At 40.6% G+C, this 16,124-nt stretch overlaps 1 protein-coding gene across 1 annotated transcript in view; it reads left to right on the forward strand.

Annotated features, from left to right (window-relative positions):
* LOC308391145 (IgGFc-binding protein-like) overlaps window positions 1–16,124 on the forward strand; it is a gene marked incomplete at both ends in the record, with an annotated part of 133,291 nt that overhangs the window by 98,041 nt on the left and 19,126 nt on the right. Inside the window, 18 exon segments of the mRNA XM_080873613.1 lie at window positions 94–251; window positions 402–802; window positions 975–1,171; window positions 3,234–3,399; window positions 5,602–6,002; window positions 6,089–6,665; window positions 6,764–7,347; window positions 7,465–8,017; window positions 8,110–8,708; window positions 8,881–9,038; window positions 9,189–9,589; window positions 9,762–9,958; window positions 11,344–11,739; window positions 11,837–12,120; window positions 12,196–12,470; window positions 12,558–12,677; window positions 12,848–13,032; window positions 13,121–13,281. Of these exon segments, the coding sequence (XP_080729739.1) occupies window positions 94–251; window positions 402–802; window positions 975–1,171; window positions 3,234–3,399; window positions 5,602–6,002; window positions 6,089–6,665; window positions 6,764–7,347; window positions 7,465–8,017; window positions 8,110–8,708; window positions 8,881–9,038; window positions 9,189–9,589; window positions 9,762–9,958; window positions 11,344–11,739; window positions 11,837–12,120; window positions 12,196–12,470; window positions 12,558–12,677; window positions 12,848–13,032; window positions 13,121–13,281 (5,813 nt within the window).

Below are 16,124 nucleotides of genomic sequence, written 5' to 3' on the forward strand. Positions count from 1 at the left end.
ATTTTAGGGATATTTTTACTGCTGTGAATGAAAAAAATAACAATTAAAAAGTAGAAAAACTACCCACTGATTTTCTTTGCATATCTCTTCTAGGTGAATGGAGTAACTAGAAATTTACCTATTGTCTTGAATGAAGGTAATGTGTCTATCTATGCAACAGGATCTCGTATACTTGTCAGCACTAATTTTGGCTTGAGTGTTACCTATAATGGATATAGTGCAGTGTTTATCTCCGTACCACCAAATTACAGGTACAATTCCCACCCATCAAAGCTGAAGTAATTTTTGTTTGACATGCTTTAAAAAACAGGATAATCCCAGCTATATAAATAATTTATTTACTAATAATTTATCCTTATGAAACTAACACAAGGACTATTGCTAACTGTTGTCATCAACAGAGAAAAAATATGTGGACTTTGTGGAAATTTCAATGGAAATCCAAATGATGACTTTCACACACCATCTGGAACGATAGTCACATCTCCAGATGAGTTTGGGAGAGCCTGGAAGGTGCCAGGCAACTACACGTGCAATGATGGCTGTGGCTCCTCCTGTCCACAGTGTGCCAATGAACAGCCTGCTAGAGATCAGTGTGAGGTGATACAGGCAGCTGATGGGCCCTTCAGTTTCTGCCACGAGGAGGTGGACCCGGCGCCATATTTCAACGACTGCGTGTTTGATGTATGTTTGTCAGGAAATCAAGGCCACGATCTCTTGTGCAGTGCCATTGAATCATATGTCAGTGCCTGTCAGTCTGCTAATGTTCGAATCTATCCCTGGAGAGAGAACACCACCTGCAGTGAGTCAACATGTCATTATATTTTATTTATATCTAAATGTACAAGAAATTTGCTAACCACTTCAGAAATAAAATGTCCAATAATTTTACAATACTCACTGTATCCACACTGTATTACATTAAAAGTGGTATGTCTGACTAGTGCCATTTGTCACGTTTCTCACTTATTAAGCACTGGACTGTCCAGCCAACAGCCATTATGAGCTGTGCGGTACTGACTGTGGCCACACCTGTGCCAGTAGTATTGATGAAACCTGTGAGCAGTTCTGCTCTGAGGGATGTTTCTGTGATGAAGGCTTCATCAAGAGTGGGACCAGGTGTGTCCCAGTGGAAAGCTGTGGCTGCCAGTATGATGGATTCTACTATGATGTAAGACATATTAAAGTCAATAGTAAATATTCTTTGAAGTAATTCCCTTCAAATCAGCAGAATCAGCAGACTTGCCCTTCTTACATTTAGAAAGCTTCGTGAAGTGTTTTGGACTGTGACAAAGCTTAAAATTCAGAAATATATATTAAAGAAACAACAGAGTCTATTATAGCTCAGTAATAATGTGGTAATATTGAGGTAACAAGGTGGAAACAGGAAGATAAAAACTAGATATATAGCAAATAATTGCCACTTCATTTCCAGAGTAATAACCAAGTGATCTAGTGAGTACTATTGCATTTAAATCTATCTAATAACAGACCATAAATTATAAGTGATAATATGGATACAAATGTATGTACATGAGCTTAAAAAAACAATTAGTAATAGTATAGTCACAATCACTAGCAATAAAACACATTTTTATATATACTAACCTCATAATAATAGGGTAACAAGATACTAATATGATTTTAAGTTTTAATGTTTTGGGATACCATTACCATATTGCCATAATGCTGGAATGAATCCTGCCTCATCCACCAACATTCTTTTTTGTTTGACAACAGTATCACCGTAAATATTATGTTTAAATCTGATATCTTACCTGGAATCTGTCAAGAACCGAAGTTCAACACACAAGCTGGACCCAGGAGCAGAACACACACACAGCGGTACGAGAGAAAAAATAAACTTTATTATAACTGAGAGTGTCCCGGGAGAGTAGAAGGGAGAAAACGCACGGAACCAGAGAAACCGAGGGACCGGGAGAAGAATCGCGCAGGAAACGCCGAGAGCGGGACCGTGGGAGGCTGAAACAGAAAAAGAAAAAAGGATTATTGGGGTGCGGGTAAACCGGCAGCATACGAGGGGAGGTAGTGTACGCGTCTTACGATGATAGCGGGGCCAAGGGAACCGGAGGGAGGGGTGAGGGTCCGTGGGGAGAAGCTCCAGAAAGGGCGAGGCGGCTGGGGTTGATCGTGATCCAAATTCTGGACAGGCAGGTGGACAGGCTGGTGACTCAAAACACGCCGAGCAGTGATCTGGGTATACAAGGCAGAGTTAGTACTAGTTCACACGGATAGGATTGCCTAAGGACTTTCCCGTAGGTGTGCGTTACCGCTGAAGGATGATTACGGACTGGCGTGGAGCAGCAGGCTGGGCAGGATTAAATGGTCCACCTGGTGATCGCCTGGGATGGGATGCAGGTGTGGAGTCAGCGGCCACGCCCACGGGAGTGGGCATCCCATCAGCACCTCAGACGCCGGGCCGCGGACCATGACAGAATCAATGTTGGTTTCTGTTCAATAACCAAGAAACAAGGCTACAAAATGCAAATTGACGTTACCTGGAAACATGTGGTAGTTTAGGTCTAATAACCAGGAATCAGGGCTGCAACATGGAAAAAATGTTAGTTCCATGTTAATAACCAAATAAAATCCAAACCAAATGAAAAATTTCAGGAAGCATGATGAATACCTGGAAACGTGGTAGTTTCTATGAAATAGCAAATAATAGGGGTTGCAAAATGCAAAACTACAGTTTATAGTTTCATATAACTGAAATCTTAGGATCACAAAAAAGGTCTTCATTTGCTATCATATATTCAGCATAGCTATTATGACTGTTTTATATTACACCACTAAAAAGAAAATAATTAATATGTAGCTATACAGGCAGAATGATGCTCTAACTCTTTAAACTGCAGAATTTTGGGGGGGAAAAATCTGTCGCTAAATAAATGAATGCATTAAACAATCAGTTGAAGATTATACAGCTACATCAGAACAATTAAATACTTTTTTTCATGCAGCTCTGTTCCACATATTTCTTGAAATTGTGGCATTTAGCATCTGTCCTTTCTGTGGGAGAAAGATCAACAGATACGACTAGTTGCTCTGTCACAATATTTAGTACATTAATAGTTGCAGTTTGCAGTGATCTAGCAATTACTGCACTAAATCACCTACAATTAATGAAAACAAAATCCTTCAAAATGGTATTTTAAGAACTGTATTTGTTGTATCAATTTGGCTATGATTTGGTGTGGTGTGGTTCACAGGCTGGCGAGTCCTTCTGGACAGATGGTTGCTCACAGAGATGTGAATGTCACGCTCCAAATGACCTGCGATGTTCTGCCTCGTCTTGCACTCCTGAACAGCAGTGCTCCATCAGAGACGGCCAGCTGGGCTGTTACAATGCTACCACCTGCACAGTATCTTTCAAAGGTATCGTGTACATTTTCCCTGCTATGCAGATGATCTCCAGCTCTGTCAATGAAACCATAAGACTAAACTGTAGGAATGTCTTAAAGACATAAAGACATGGATGATCTTTAATTTTCTGCTTCAAATTCAGATAAAGATAAGATTATTGTACTCAGCTATAAAACTCTTACAAACATGATGTCTAACCAGATGCACACTCGGACTGGGATTACCGTGGCCTCCAGTAACACTAAGAGAAATGTTTGCATTGTTTTTGACCAGGTTGTGTCCTTCAGTGCTCATATTAAACAAATAATTAGAATGGCTTTCTTGCATTTTAATTAGAAAAATCCTATTACAGAGTGACGCCAAAAAATTAGTTCATGCATTTATTACTTAACCCTTTAAAGCCGGTCGGAGCGGGCACGCTCTGTGTTGCATAACTATTTTTAAATCCCGGTAGCACTGCAACCACATAAGCTAGCACAATAATTTTTTTTGCATATGAAACCGGAGGAGTTGTACTTACATCTTATGCCACCAGCTTGTCCTAAGTCACAGTTTCCTTCCACATATAGCTTTGCAAAAACTGCATAAAAAGCACTTGCAGCAACAAAAACATAATATTCCAGAAACACGCTTTGCTGATTCGATCAGCTGTTTGTAACACTTCCTACGTCCATCAGCGCGAACTATCGCATGTCCGCCATGTCCTGCCCAAAACCGGAAGTGATGTCATTTTCCGGAAATGTAGTTTTTTACCATCAGGGCCTTATGAGCCTATACTGGTGTTTTTAAAAGTTATGTTTGACTTTATGACTTTCTGTGTCGTTTCTGGGACGCTTAGGACTCATATTGCACTGCTGGAAATAGTTTATTTTGATGCATATGCTGTTTTTTTGCAAATTTGCACTATAATATTTATTTTCGTTTTTCCTGCAGTATATAAAAATTGGTGTATTTCAAAAATAAAACTATAAAGACACTCAAAATAAATTTCCTGTGGTGGGAAACTATTTTGTGCAACTTTTTTGTATTTCAAGTGTTGAGGGATAAGCCTCTTAAATTTCTCTAACTAGAAATATATGTTAAAAAAACAAAAACGATTTTTTTTTGTAGTTTATTGCACTTTTTTTGCAATTTATGTAATTACTTAATGCAGACATATTATTAAAATTTGGGCTATAATGGTTGTATTGATGTATATCAACTTGAAATGCTCCCAAAAATGGCACTACAGCATGTAAAAATATAAAGTAAGCTCTGGCGGACTTGGTTCTATGGTAGGTCTTAAAGGGTTAAAGTCTGGCCTACTGTGATTCGTTATTATCCAACACGTTCTCACTCTCAAAGCGTAACATTTTATGCTAGGTGACAAATTGTCAACATATTATGTTTTTGGACACCCAACACGTTCCTAAATGACGAGATCGGAAAAATGAGGGAATATGAGAACCGTTTGGTCTCAATCTACAAATGTTTGCTCTTTTTCTCAACATCGCTTGGGAAAACACTATTTCATGCCATTAAAGTACTGGTTAAGATTAGGAATAACGTTATGGTTAGGGTTAGGAATAAGGTTAGGTTTAGGGCTGGAATACAGGGCTGGAACCTCTATTACCGCAGGACCGTCATTCCACTTGATTTCATCCATAACCCGGCGCGTACCATAAGAACGCGGAAGGTCACCTTTCGCGTTCCTCAGGAACGCCATGGGACGTGACAAAACGTCGGGATGTTACGCCTCGGGAGTGAGAACGGTCTGTATTATCAGATTTTCCCAAAAACTCACTGAAAAGCATTGAGTTGATCCAAAATGCTGCAGTACGGACAGGGACTAAAAAGAAAGAACATATTTCTCCTATCCTAGCTTCCCTTCTTTTGCTCCCTGTTAAAGCCAGATTCAAATGTAAAATTATTTTCCTCATATAGGTCTTGAACAATCAGGCCTCATCTTATCTTAATGAAATCATAGTGCCGTATCCTCCCAACAGAGCACATCTCAGACTGCTGTTAGGCATTGTTGGATTGTTGCAGTGGTCTCTCTGTTATTTGAGGGTCTTTAGTTTACAATATAAAGTGCCTTGAGGCAATTCCTGCTGTTATTTGACAGTACATGAAAAAAATGTAAGGTTTGAAAGTTTTTTCCTAAAGCTTTATGAATGTAAATGTCTGGACATTTAACACAAGGCATAAGGGACATTTCCTTTTATTCTTTTTAAGGTGAATTAGTGCAGCTGGGTGCTTCATTCTGGAGTGACAGGACCTGTGCACAGAAGTGCACATGTACCTCAACAGGCTTGCAGTGCCGCAATGAGCCATGCTCCTTTTCACAGATCTGCAAGCCAGCTTCCTTCCAGTTCTCCTGTCAGACAGTGCCAAGAGGAACCTGCACCATAAGCGGTGATCCCCATTACTACACCTTTGATAACACAGTGTTTCACTTTCAAGGCACTTGCACGTATGTTCTCTCTGAGCAATGTAATAGTGGACGGCCCTACTACAGAGTAGAAGGCAAAAATGAGCACAGAGGCAGTACTCAAGTCTCTTGGACACGACTGGTGAAAGTGCATGTCTACAATGACACAATTGAGCTTGTCAAAGGACGTCGTGGTCAGGCTAAGGTTGGTCATTTTGATTCTGGATAAATTCTACACTTTATGACCAGATATTCTTTTCTCACTTGATATATTTGCTGGTTTTTTTACAGGTTAACGGGAACTTTGCATCCACTCCATTCTCCCTTAGCAATGGCACCGTGCAGGTTTATGAGTCAGGTTTTTCTGTGTTTGTCAGCACTGACTTTGGTTTAGTGGTGTCTTATGACACAATTCATCATGTTCAGATCAGCTTGCCCTACACTTACCAGAATGGTACATGCGGTCTTTGTGGAAACTTCAATGGCATTCGTAGAGATGACTTTCAAACTCGTGACGGTGAGGTTGTGAGCTCTGATGTGGTTTTTGCTAACAGCTGGCAAGCATCTGGGGATGATGAGCCTGGCTGTGGGCCACAATGCGGAGGTCTGGACTGTGCTGTTTGCACTGTAGAAGAGACAGCATTGTACAGCAACACTGACCACTGTGGTATCCTCAGCAGTAGTTCTGGACCTTTCACGGCTTGCCATCAGCAACTTCCTCCACAGTCCTTTGTGGACAGTTGTGTGTATGATCTGTGTGTAGGAGGAGGGTACCGACCTATTCTCTGTCAAGCCCTAAGTGTGTATGCAAGTCAGTGTCAACAAAGTGGTATTCGGCTACCAAGTTGGAGGACACCTGGCTTTTGTGGTATGTTAATCACTTTTTTTTTTTTTTGCATTATTTCAAAATATTATTGTATTAAAATTCCACCGATGTAAATATCGATGTTGTTCTCTTATGCCTAGAAATCCCATGTCCAGCCAACAGCCACTTTGAGTCTGAAGGCACAGGATGTCCACCTACCTGTGTTAATCCCAACTCTACCCATAACTGCCCTCTACCTCCCCAGGAAAGCTGCATCTGTGATTCAGGCTACATCCTCAGTGGTGGGGTCTGCGTCCCTCATGCTGAGTGTGGCTGCAGCTTTGAGGGCCGTTACTACCGATCTGGACAAACTGTAATACTAGACGGAGACTGTGGGAGACGTTGTAGCTGCAGTTATGGCTCCATGACTTGCCACTCTCATGGTTGTGGCCCACTTGAATCATGCAGGGTGGAGGATGGAGAAAGAGGATGCAGACCAAATAGCTATGAAACATGCTGGATCAGAGGCCCAGGGTCATATCAGACATTTGATGGACTGACATACCAATATCCTGGGGCGTGTCGATTGACACTTGCCAAAGTTATGGGACTGTCCAGTCACCCACACTTCATGGTGACAGCAGAAAAAGTGCCAAGAGGCCAGCAAGGTTTTACACGAATTCTGCATTTTGAAGCAGAGGGGATACACATATCTATTGAGATGGCAAGGAACAGTAAAGTGAAGGTAAGTGAATGGAACACTTACTTAAAATTATGTTCTTCCTTTAATATTTATTTATGTGTACACGGACTCAATACTGTTTAAGTCTTGTTAACTGCAAAAAACTGGATGATCCTGCAGGTTAACGGTCAGCTGATCAGGCTACCTTTCAGCACTACATCCAACCGAATCCAGATCTTCCACAGCAGCATTTACAGTGTCATCATTCGCACCTCCTTTGGTGTAACTGTGCAGACAGTCTGGCCTCACTTTGTCCGTGTCACTGCTCCTGGTGTCTACAATGGTTCACTGGGTGGACTCTGTGGTAATTACAATGGTCATCCACATGATGACTTCAATACACCCAACGGTGTCCTGATCAACAGTTCTCAGGACTTTGGAGACAGTTGGCGAGATGGCTCTCTGGCTGCTCACTGCGTGGAAAGCATGAACCAAAATTCTACAACTAATTACAATTCTACTGAGTACTGTGGCATTCTCAGCTCACCAGATGGGCCATTTGTACCCTGTTGGTCTGTGGTTGACCCGAGCCAGCAGGTGGATGTATGTGTGGAGATCATGGGGGGCTCTAACAATCCAGCATCAACTCTGTGTGGTGTCCTACGAGATTATGCACTAATGTGTCAACAGAAGGGTGTTGCCTTAGGACAATGGAGAAATGCAACTGGCTGTGGTAAGCATTCAACTGTTTTTGAATTAATTCTAGCCATGATCTCCAAATGTTTAAAAATGCTTTTTTATGTTAACCTGTTTGTTTTTCTCCAGCACTAACCTGCCCATCAAACAGCCATTATGAACTCTGTGGAACCTCTTGTCCTTCTGCTTGCCCCAGCCTTTCTTTCCCCTTCACCTGTGATACTGTGTGCCAGGAGGGCTGTCAGTGTAACAGTGGTTTTATCCTCAATGGTGACCAGTGCGTTCCACCAACATCTTGTGGATGCTATCATCAAGGACGCTATCACCAAGGTGGTGAGCAGTTCTGGGATGGTGAAGAATGTCAGAGCTTGTGTACCTGTAACGGCACTACAGGGAACGTCCACTGTACTCCCAACTCCTGTGGGCCCCAGGAGTCCTGCCGTGTGGTGGAGGGCGAGTTTGGCTGCCATCCCAACCTTCATGGCACCTGCTCTGCCTCTGGAGACCCTCACTACATCACCTTTGATCGCAAGGCCTATGACTTCCAAGGAACCTGCCGCTATGTTCTGGTGACCCTCTGTAATGCCACTGATGAGCTCAATCAGTTTTCCGTGGAAGCTAAGAATGAGGCATTGAATGGGCTTCCACTTTCAATAGTAGCTGAAGTTTTTGTGAATGTCCTGGGCTACGACGTGCATATGTCAAGGGACAGAAGAGGTTTGGTACAAGTAAGTAGTTAGTGATAGTTCTCATTCGATGATTGTTATGAACAATTTCAGGTGTATGAAGTAAATGGCAGCTACATATATTTTAGGGATATTTTTACTGCTGTGAATGAAAAAAATAACAGTTAAAAAGTAGAAAAACTACCCACTGATTTTCTTTGCATATCTCTTCTAGGTGAATGGAGTAACTAGAAATTTACCTATTATCTTGAATGAAGGTAATGTGTCTATCTATGCAACAGGATCTCGTATACTTGTCAGCACTAATTTTGGCTTGAGTGTTACCTATAATGGATATAGTGCAGTGTTTATCTCCGTACCACCAAATTACAGGTACAATTCCCACCCATCAAAGCTGAAGTAATTTTTGTTTGACATGCTTTAAAAAACAGGATAATCCCAGCTATATAAATAATTTATTTACTAATAATTTATCCTTATGAAACTAACACAAGGACTATTGCTAACTGTTGTCATCAACAGAGAAAAAATATGTGGACTTTGTGGAAATTTCAATGGAAATCCAAATGATGACTTTCACACACCATCTGGAACGATAGTCACATCTCCAGATGAGTTTGGGAGAGCCTGGAAGGTGCCAGGCAACTACACGTGCAATGATGGCTGTGGCTCCTCCTGTCCACAGTGTGCCAATGAACAGCCTGCTAGAGATCAGTGTGAGGTGATACAGGCAGCTGATGGGCCCTTCAGTTTCTGCCACGAGGAGGTGGACCCGGCGCCATATTTCAACGACTGCGTGTTTGATGTATGTTTGTCAGGAAATCAAGGCCACGATCTCATGTGCAGTGCCATTGAATCATATGTCAGTGCCTGTCAGTCTGCTAATGTTCGAATCTATCCCTGGAGAGAGAACACCACCTGCAGTGAGTCAACATGTCATTATATTTTATTTATATCTAAATGTACAAGAAATTTGCTAACCACTTCAGAAATAAAATGTCCAATAATTTTACAATACTCACTGTATCCACACTGTATTACATTAAAAGTGGTATGTCTGACTAGTGCCATTTGTCACGTTTCTCACTTATTAAGCACTGGACTGTCCAGCCAACAGCCATTATGAGCTGTGCGGTACTGACTGTGGCCACACCTGTGCCAGTAGCATTGATGAAACCTGTGAGCAGTTCTGCTCTGAGGGATGTTTCTGTGATGAAGGCTTCATCAAGAGTGGGACCAGGTGTGTCCCAGTGGAAAGCTGTGGCTGCCAGTATGATGGATTCTACTATGATGTAAGACATATTAAAGTCAATAGTAAATACTCTTTGAAGTAATTCCCTTCAAATCAGCAGAATCAGCAGACTTGCCCTTCTTACATTTAGAAAGCTTCGTGAAGTGTTTTGGACTGTGACAAAGCTTAAAATTCAGAAATATATATTAAAGAAACAACAGAGTCTATTATAGCTCAGTAATAATGTGGTAATATTGAGGTAACAAGGTGGAAACAGGAAGATAAAAACAAGATATATAGCAAATAATTGCCACTTCATTTCCAGAGTAATAACCAAGTGATCTAGTGAGTACTATTGCATTTAAATCTATCTAATAACAGACCATAAATTATAAGTGATAATATGGATACAAATGTATGTACATGAGCTTAAAAAAACAATTAGTAATAGTATAGTCACAATCACTAGCAATAAAACACATTTTTATATATACTAACCTCATAATAATAGGGTAACAAGATACTAATATGATTTTAAGTTTTAATGTTTTGGGATACCATTACCATATTGCCATAATGCTGGAATGAATCCTGCCTCATCCACCAACATTCTTTTTTGTTTGACAACAGTATCACCGTAAATATTATGTTTAAATCTGATATCTTACCTGGAATCAATGTTGGTTTCTGTTCAATAACCAAGAAACAAGGCTACAAAATGCAAATTGACGTTACCTGGAAACATGTGGTAGTTTAGGTCTAATAACCAGGAATCAGGGCTGCAACATGGAAAAAATGTTAGTTCCATGTTAATAACCAAATAAAATCCAAACCAAATGAAAAATTTCAGGAAGCATGATGAATACCTGGAAACGTGGTAGTTTCTATGAAATAGCAAATAATAGGGGTTGCAAAATGCAAAACTACAGTTTATAGTTTCATATAACTGAAATCTTAGGATCACAAAAAAGGTCTTCATTTGCTATCATATATTCAGCATAGCTATTATGACTGTTTTATATTACACCACTAAAAAGAAAATAATTAATATGTAGCTATACAGGCAGAATGATGCTCTAACTCTTTAAACTGCAGAATTTGGGGGGGAAAAAATCTGTCGCTAAATAAATGAATGCATTAAACAATCAGTTGAAGATTATACAGCTACATCAGAACAATTAAATACTTTTTTTCATGCAGCTCTGTTCCACATATTTCTTGAAATTGTGGCATTTAGCATCTGTCCTCTCTGTGGGAGAAAGATCAAAAGTTGTCAAACTAGTTGTCAAAATATTTATTATATTATTAGTTGCAGTTTGCAGTAATCTAGCAATTATTGCACTAAATCACCTACAATTAATGAAAACAAAACCCTTCAAAATGGTATTTTAAGAACTATATTTGTTGTATCAATTTGGCTAAGATTTGGTGTGGTGTGGTTCACAGGCTGGCGAGTCCTTCTGGACAGACGGTTGCTCCCAGAGATGTGAATGTCACGCTCCAAATGACCTACGATGTTCTTCCTCGTCTTGCACTCCTGAACAGCAGTGCTCCATCAGAGACGGCCAGCTGGGCTGTTATGATGCCATGTCCACCTGCACTGTGTGGGGGGATCCACACTACATCACCTTTGATGGAGCAGTGGCTCATTTCCAGGGAACTTGCTCCTACATCATCACTGAGAGCACAAACCACGGCACTAACGAAACACAGTTTCAGGTGATAGCCACCAACAATCACCGTGGTAACAACCGTGTGTCATTTGTGTCTGCAGTGGACATATATCTCTCAAATCATCCAGAAAGTGTGTACATCAGGATCGGACCCAATAAAAGAGTAACGGTAAACTATCTATCACTTTTAAGATGAACAGCATTCTACTTTGTCTAATCTGCACAAAAGTAACAACACACACTTATTGCATCTCTTGTCCTCTCAGGTAAATGGAAATTATGCTTCTCTTCCCACCACAGTGGGAATCTTAGCTCAGGTGGTAAGGCAGGGAAGCTACATAGTGGTTGATGCCTCTGACTTGCTAGTCCAGTTTGATGGTCAGAGCACTTTACTGGTCAGACTGGGCCAAAACCGTCATGACAGAGTCACAGGGATGTGTGGAAACTCTAACAATAATCCTTCAGATGACAAAGTCTTACCCAATGGCACACTGGCACAAAATGATAATTATTTTGGACACAGCTGGAAGTCACCCACCAGCCAACCAGGGTGAGTTGCAATGGAAATCACTATTGATGCTTCAACAAGGCAGTAGCTGATGGCAGTATGATTTGTCTTTTCCAGATGTGGCTCCACTGATGAAGATGATGATGGACTGAATGACTGTACCTTTAGAGAAGAATATTCCCAACTCTGCAGTGTCATCACCAACACCACCGGCCCATTCAGCACCTGCCACCTGCACTCTGACCCCCAGCCATTTTTCTCTTCCTGTGTCTATGACCTCTGCCTCTACACTCCAGCCAATGGCATGCTGTGTTCCGCTGTCTCCGCCTATGAGAAAACCTGCTCTGTTCTAGGGCTAGACATCCCTGACTGGCGCTCTGCTTTGCATTGTGGTATGTTTGTACTGCTCAAATAAGACATTTAATACAAATTTAAATCATTGCCATTCATCACTGATGATCCTTTCTCTGTGTCTGCAGAGGAGTCAGACCCCTGTGAAAAGCTGGACTGCACAGAGCACGAGTGGTGTGGTGAGAAGGACGGTGTCTATGGCTGCTTCTGTAATGAGCACCACCATCGGCCAAACAATGAGAGCTTCGGTGCGGGCTAACTAAAACCTTCAGCAGTATCTGTAGTGTATTTATTGCATTAGTCAGCCTTTATATTAAGCAGTCAAGTCAACAAATGTCTTTCAAATCAGTATTGATGACTCAGCTTTAAAAAATATCATGCTATAACGAGTCAGATTGTGTTTCTCTCTCCTTCTTAGACTCGTCCATCACTTGTGTCAGTAGTTCTGGCACCATATCTCTGTCCCGCTGTCAGCTGTTTGAGGCCGGCTTCCACTCTGATGCCCTCCATCTTCGAGATGAATCCTGCAACGGGACTCTTGAGGATGGTCGACTGGTTTTCCACTTCAACAGTGATGACCAGCTTTGTGGGACAATGCTGAGGGTACAATTAGTACATTGAATGAATCTTCTGGGCAGCATTTTTAATTTTTGAAAATATGCTTAAAATCTTTTGTCTTCTTACTCTTAAGAGCAACGGGACCCACTTCAGTTATGAGAACACCATCAGCGGGGATGTGGACCCTCATGATGGCCTCGAAAGTCATGAGAAGAGCATCCACCTGCACTTCTCCTGTGACTATGCTCTGACCCAGGCACTGTCTATGGATGTTGGCATCAAACCTGTAGCAAGGTGATAACCACAACACCATCTGGCTTACATTTTTTGTTTTTTACTTTTTGGTTATATGACATTGTGGTTGCTGCTCTTCCAAAGGTACATAGCTCGCTGAGCTTTATAGAAATTTCAGTTTTTGATTGTCTTCATGACTATATGACCATGTGAATCACCATCATTTTACCCTGTTTTTGTTTAATACAAACATTGTTCTAATGTATGGAACGCCAGGTCTGCCATAATGAATTAATTAAATACACTATTAAATAATTTATTAATGTGGCAATAATTAATTGGAATTGATATTATTTAATTAAATAAATATTTTTGACACATTTAATCAATTAATTATTGCCACATTTAAATAATTATTTAATGATGTATTTAATTCATTCATTTTGGCACAGTTGACTCCTTTAGGTCTCACAATGAATTTATTTTATCTGTCAACCGCATCCACCAATCTCAAGGGGCGGGGTTAATGCTGATAGAGTCCAAATCATTGCTTCGGCCTGGTGGCCATTATTTTTAGCACACCAACAACCGGCATGTGGAAACTAACAGAACTGAACTTTGAAAAATCCTGTTTGTGTGTCACCAAATACCGTTTTAATATTTTTTAGCCGAGAATGTATTGGTTTAATCTTCAATATCTGGTCGGTTTGTCAAGATATAGCCTCTTTACAAAAGTGTTTTGTTGATTTCTGAGATGTCTGCCCAGCCCAGTCTCACGGCAAAGCGTGGGCTAGACCCACTCGCCTCGCAAGCAATCGAGCTGTTATTACCGCCGAAAAAGCGCAGGTCTCGGTACACAGCTGCCATAAACCCCCGCACTACACTGACTTCGGGTTTTTTACTTCCTGATGTTCTTATGTGTCTTACTTGTTTCAGTTGCCAATTCTGAATTATAACTAACATTAAAAATCATGTTTGAGGAGGAGAGAGAACAAATAAATCCGATTAACATCTGATCTTTGTGCTTTTTGTGCAATAATCAGCGTCACCTGTGTAAAACACATAAACTTTATTAAAAGAAATAATGTTGGTGTTTCCGTCATGTAGTAACTGCTATACTGTACAAAGGTTGTTCGACACTATGAAACACATACAGACTTCATGATGTTTGGCTAATATTTTTATTGTGAATATTAATGATGAGGGTAAACGGCCCTGTACTCCACGGAGCGAGGTCAGCATATCCACGATATCTTCAGCTCTCTGAGTTAACCCAGAGTTTCCCAGCTGACTAATCTAACGGTCATCTATGAATAATTCACAGGTCATATCAATATGATTTAACAGAAAATCTTCCTTATTACTGCCAATTCCAGAGACGTGAAAAATCTACAGCATAAAGAACACAAAAATATAGCAGTCTAACGCAACACTGTTGTAATAGAGATGAACCGTCAGTTTGTCTCTGTGTTATCTGCATTTTCATCAGCGTAAGAGACTCAGCAGCAGATTAGAATAACATGAATACATTTAATAAATCACCAAATTAATACACGCAGGAAACGATCAAACCTGTTTCGACAATTCACTGTTAAAAATCCCAAACACACCAGATAAAGAAAAGCAAATGGTTCGGTCTAACACATGTGCCAGTGAACCATTAAACTTCAGTAAAACTATGCAGTTATGAAACGTAACTTTAATGTCAGCCAAACCGATTTGCTCAGTTGTAAATAAAACAGTGAAATAAACGTGACCGACAGACAGAACCTGAGTGAATCAAGTCCAGTGTTTAACCACTGAGAGCCAAAACTCAGGTGAGGTTTCAAAGCTGTGTGCCAATGATTGGACATCAGCTGCTGATAAAGTGGGTTCGCCTATAAAGTGCTCTGTAGTGAAACAAGCTCCAGCAGCTGTGCGCTCAGAAAAAAAATACTAGATTTACTTATTTTGTGCAGAAAAATGCGCTGACATTGCATTATATAGAGCACCAACTGCCCAGTTAAACTGTAACTATCACCAGGTAACGTGGGCGTGTTTCTTAAATTAGCAGCAGGTGTTAAACATCTGACAGGTGAGGAGGAGGATGCATGCAGGTAAACTGAAGGCCTGTTGATCGCTGGTGTCATGAGAAAAATGTCAGCTCGTTCTTCATGTTACAGAAGCAAAGAGATAGAAGAGAGAATCTGCAAATGCAACATGTGGAACACGGAGAGTGGAATATGTAAACAAACCAGTTAACCCCCCTTGCCCCCAAAAAACAAACAAACAAACATAAAAAACAGTTAAGATGGAGCTCGCTGCACTCTTTCAGCTGACTGTTAGTAGAGCTAGTGACATCTCTGAAAACATGTTCTATGTTGACATCCTGACCAGACATGTGAAGATTACGCCACAACATTTGCAGCTAAAACACTATTAAAAGTGTAGTTGGTGACAGAAAAACGGGGTATTTTAAAGCTTTACACCACTACCATTGCTGCCTGTGATTTGAAATGCATTCTGGGATACCTGGCTGCCCCAAGTCCACACAAGCAATCGATTATCTAGGATCGACCTGTCTTGACTTACTTTGCACCGCAACCAATCAAATGTTAGCGAAGCTGCAGTGGCAGCGTTAACCCCGCCCCCTTAGTTTGATGGGTGATTTCAAGGTGAGACATGGGGACAATAGTGCCAAAGTGAATTAAATATATACATCATTAAAGAATGAATTCAATTAATTAATTAAATGTGTTGTGAATATTTAATAAATTAATTATTTCCAATTGTAATTAATTGTTGCCACATTTAATTATTATTAATTATTAATTGTATATATTTTGCTACAAAATGCACACACACCTGACCACTTTATGAATTCCAAATCCTGAAAACATCTTGTTTTATCATGTTTACCTGTA

The sequence above is a fragment of the Rhamphochromis sp. 'chilingali' genome (assembly GCF_963969265.1).
Source record: "Rhamphochromis sp. 'chilingali' genome assembly, chromosome: 22".
Classification (NCBI taxonomy): Eukaryota; Metazoa; Chordata; class Actinopteri; order Cichliformes; family Cichlidae; genus Rhamphochromis; species Rhamphochromis sp. 'chilingali'.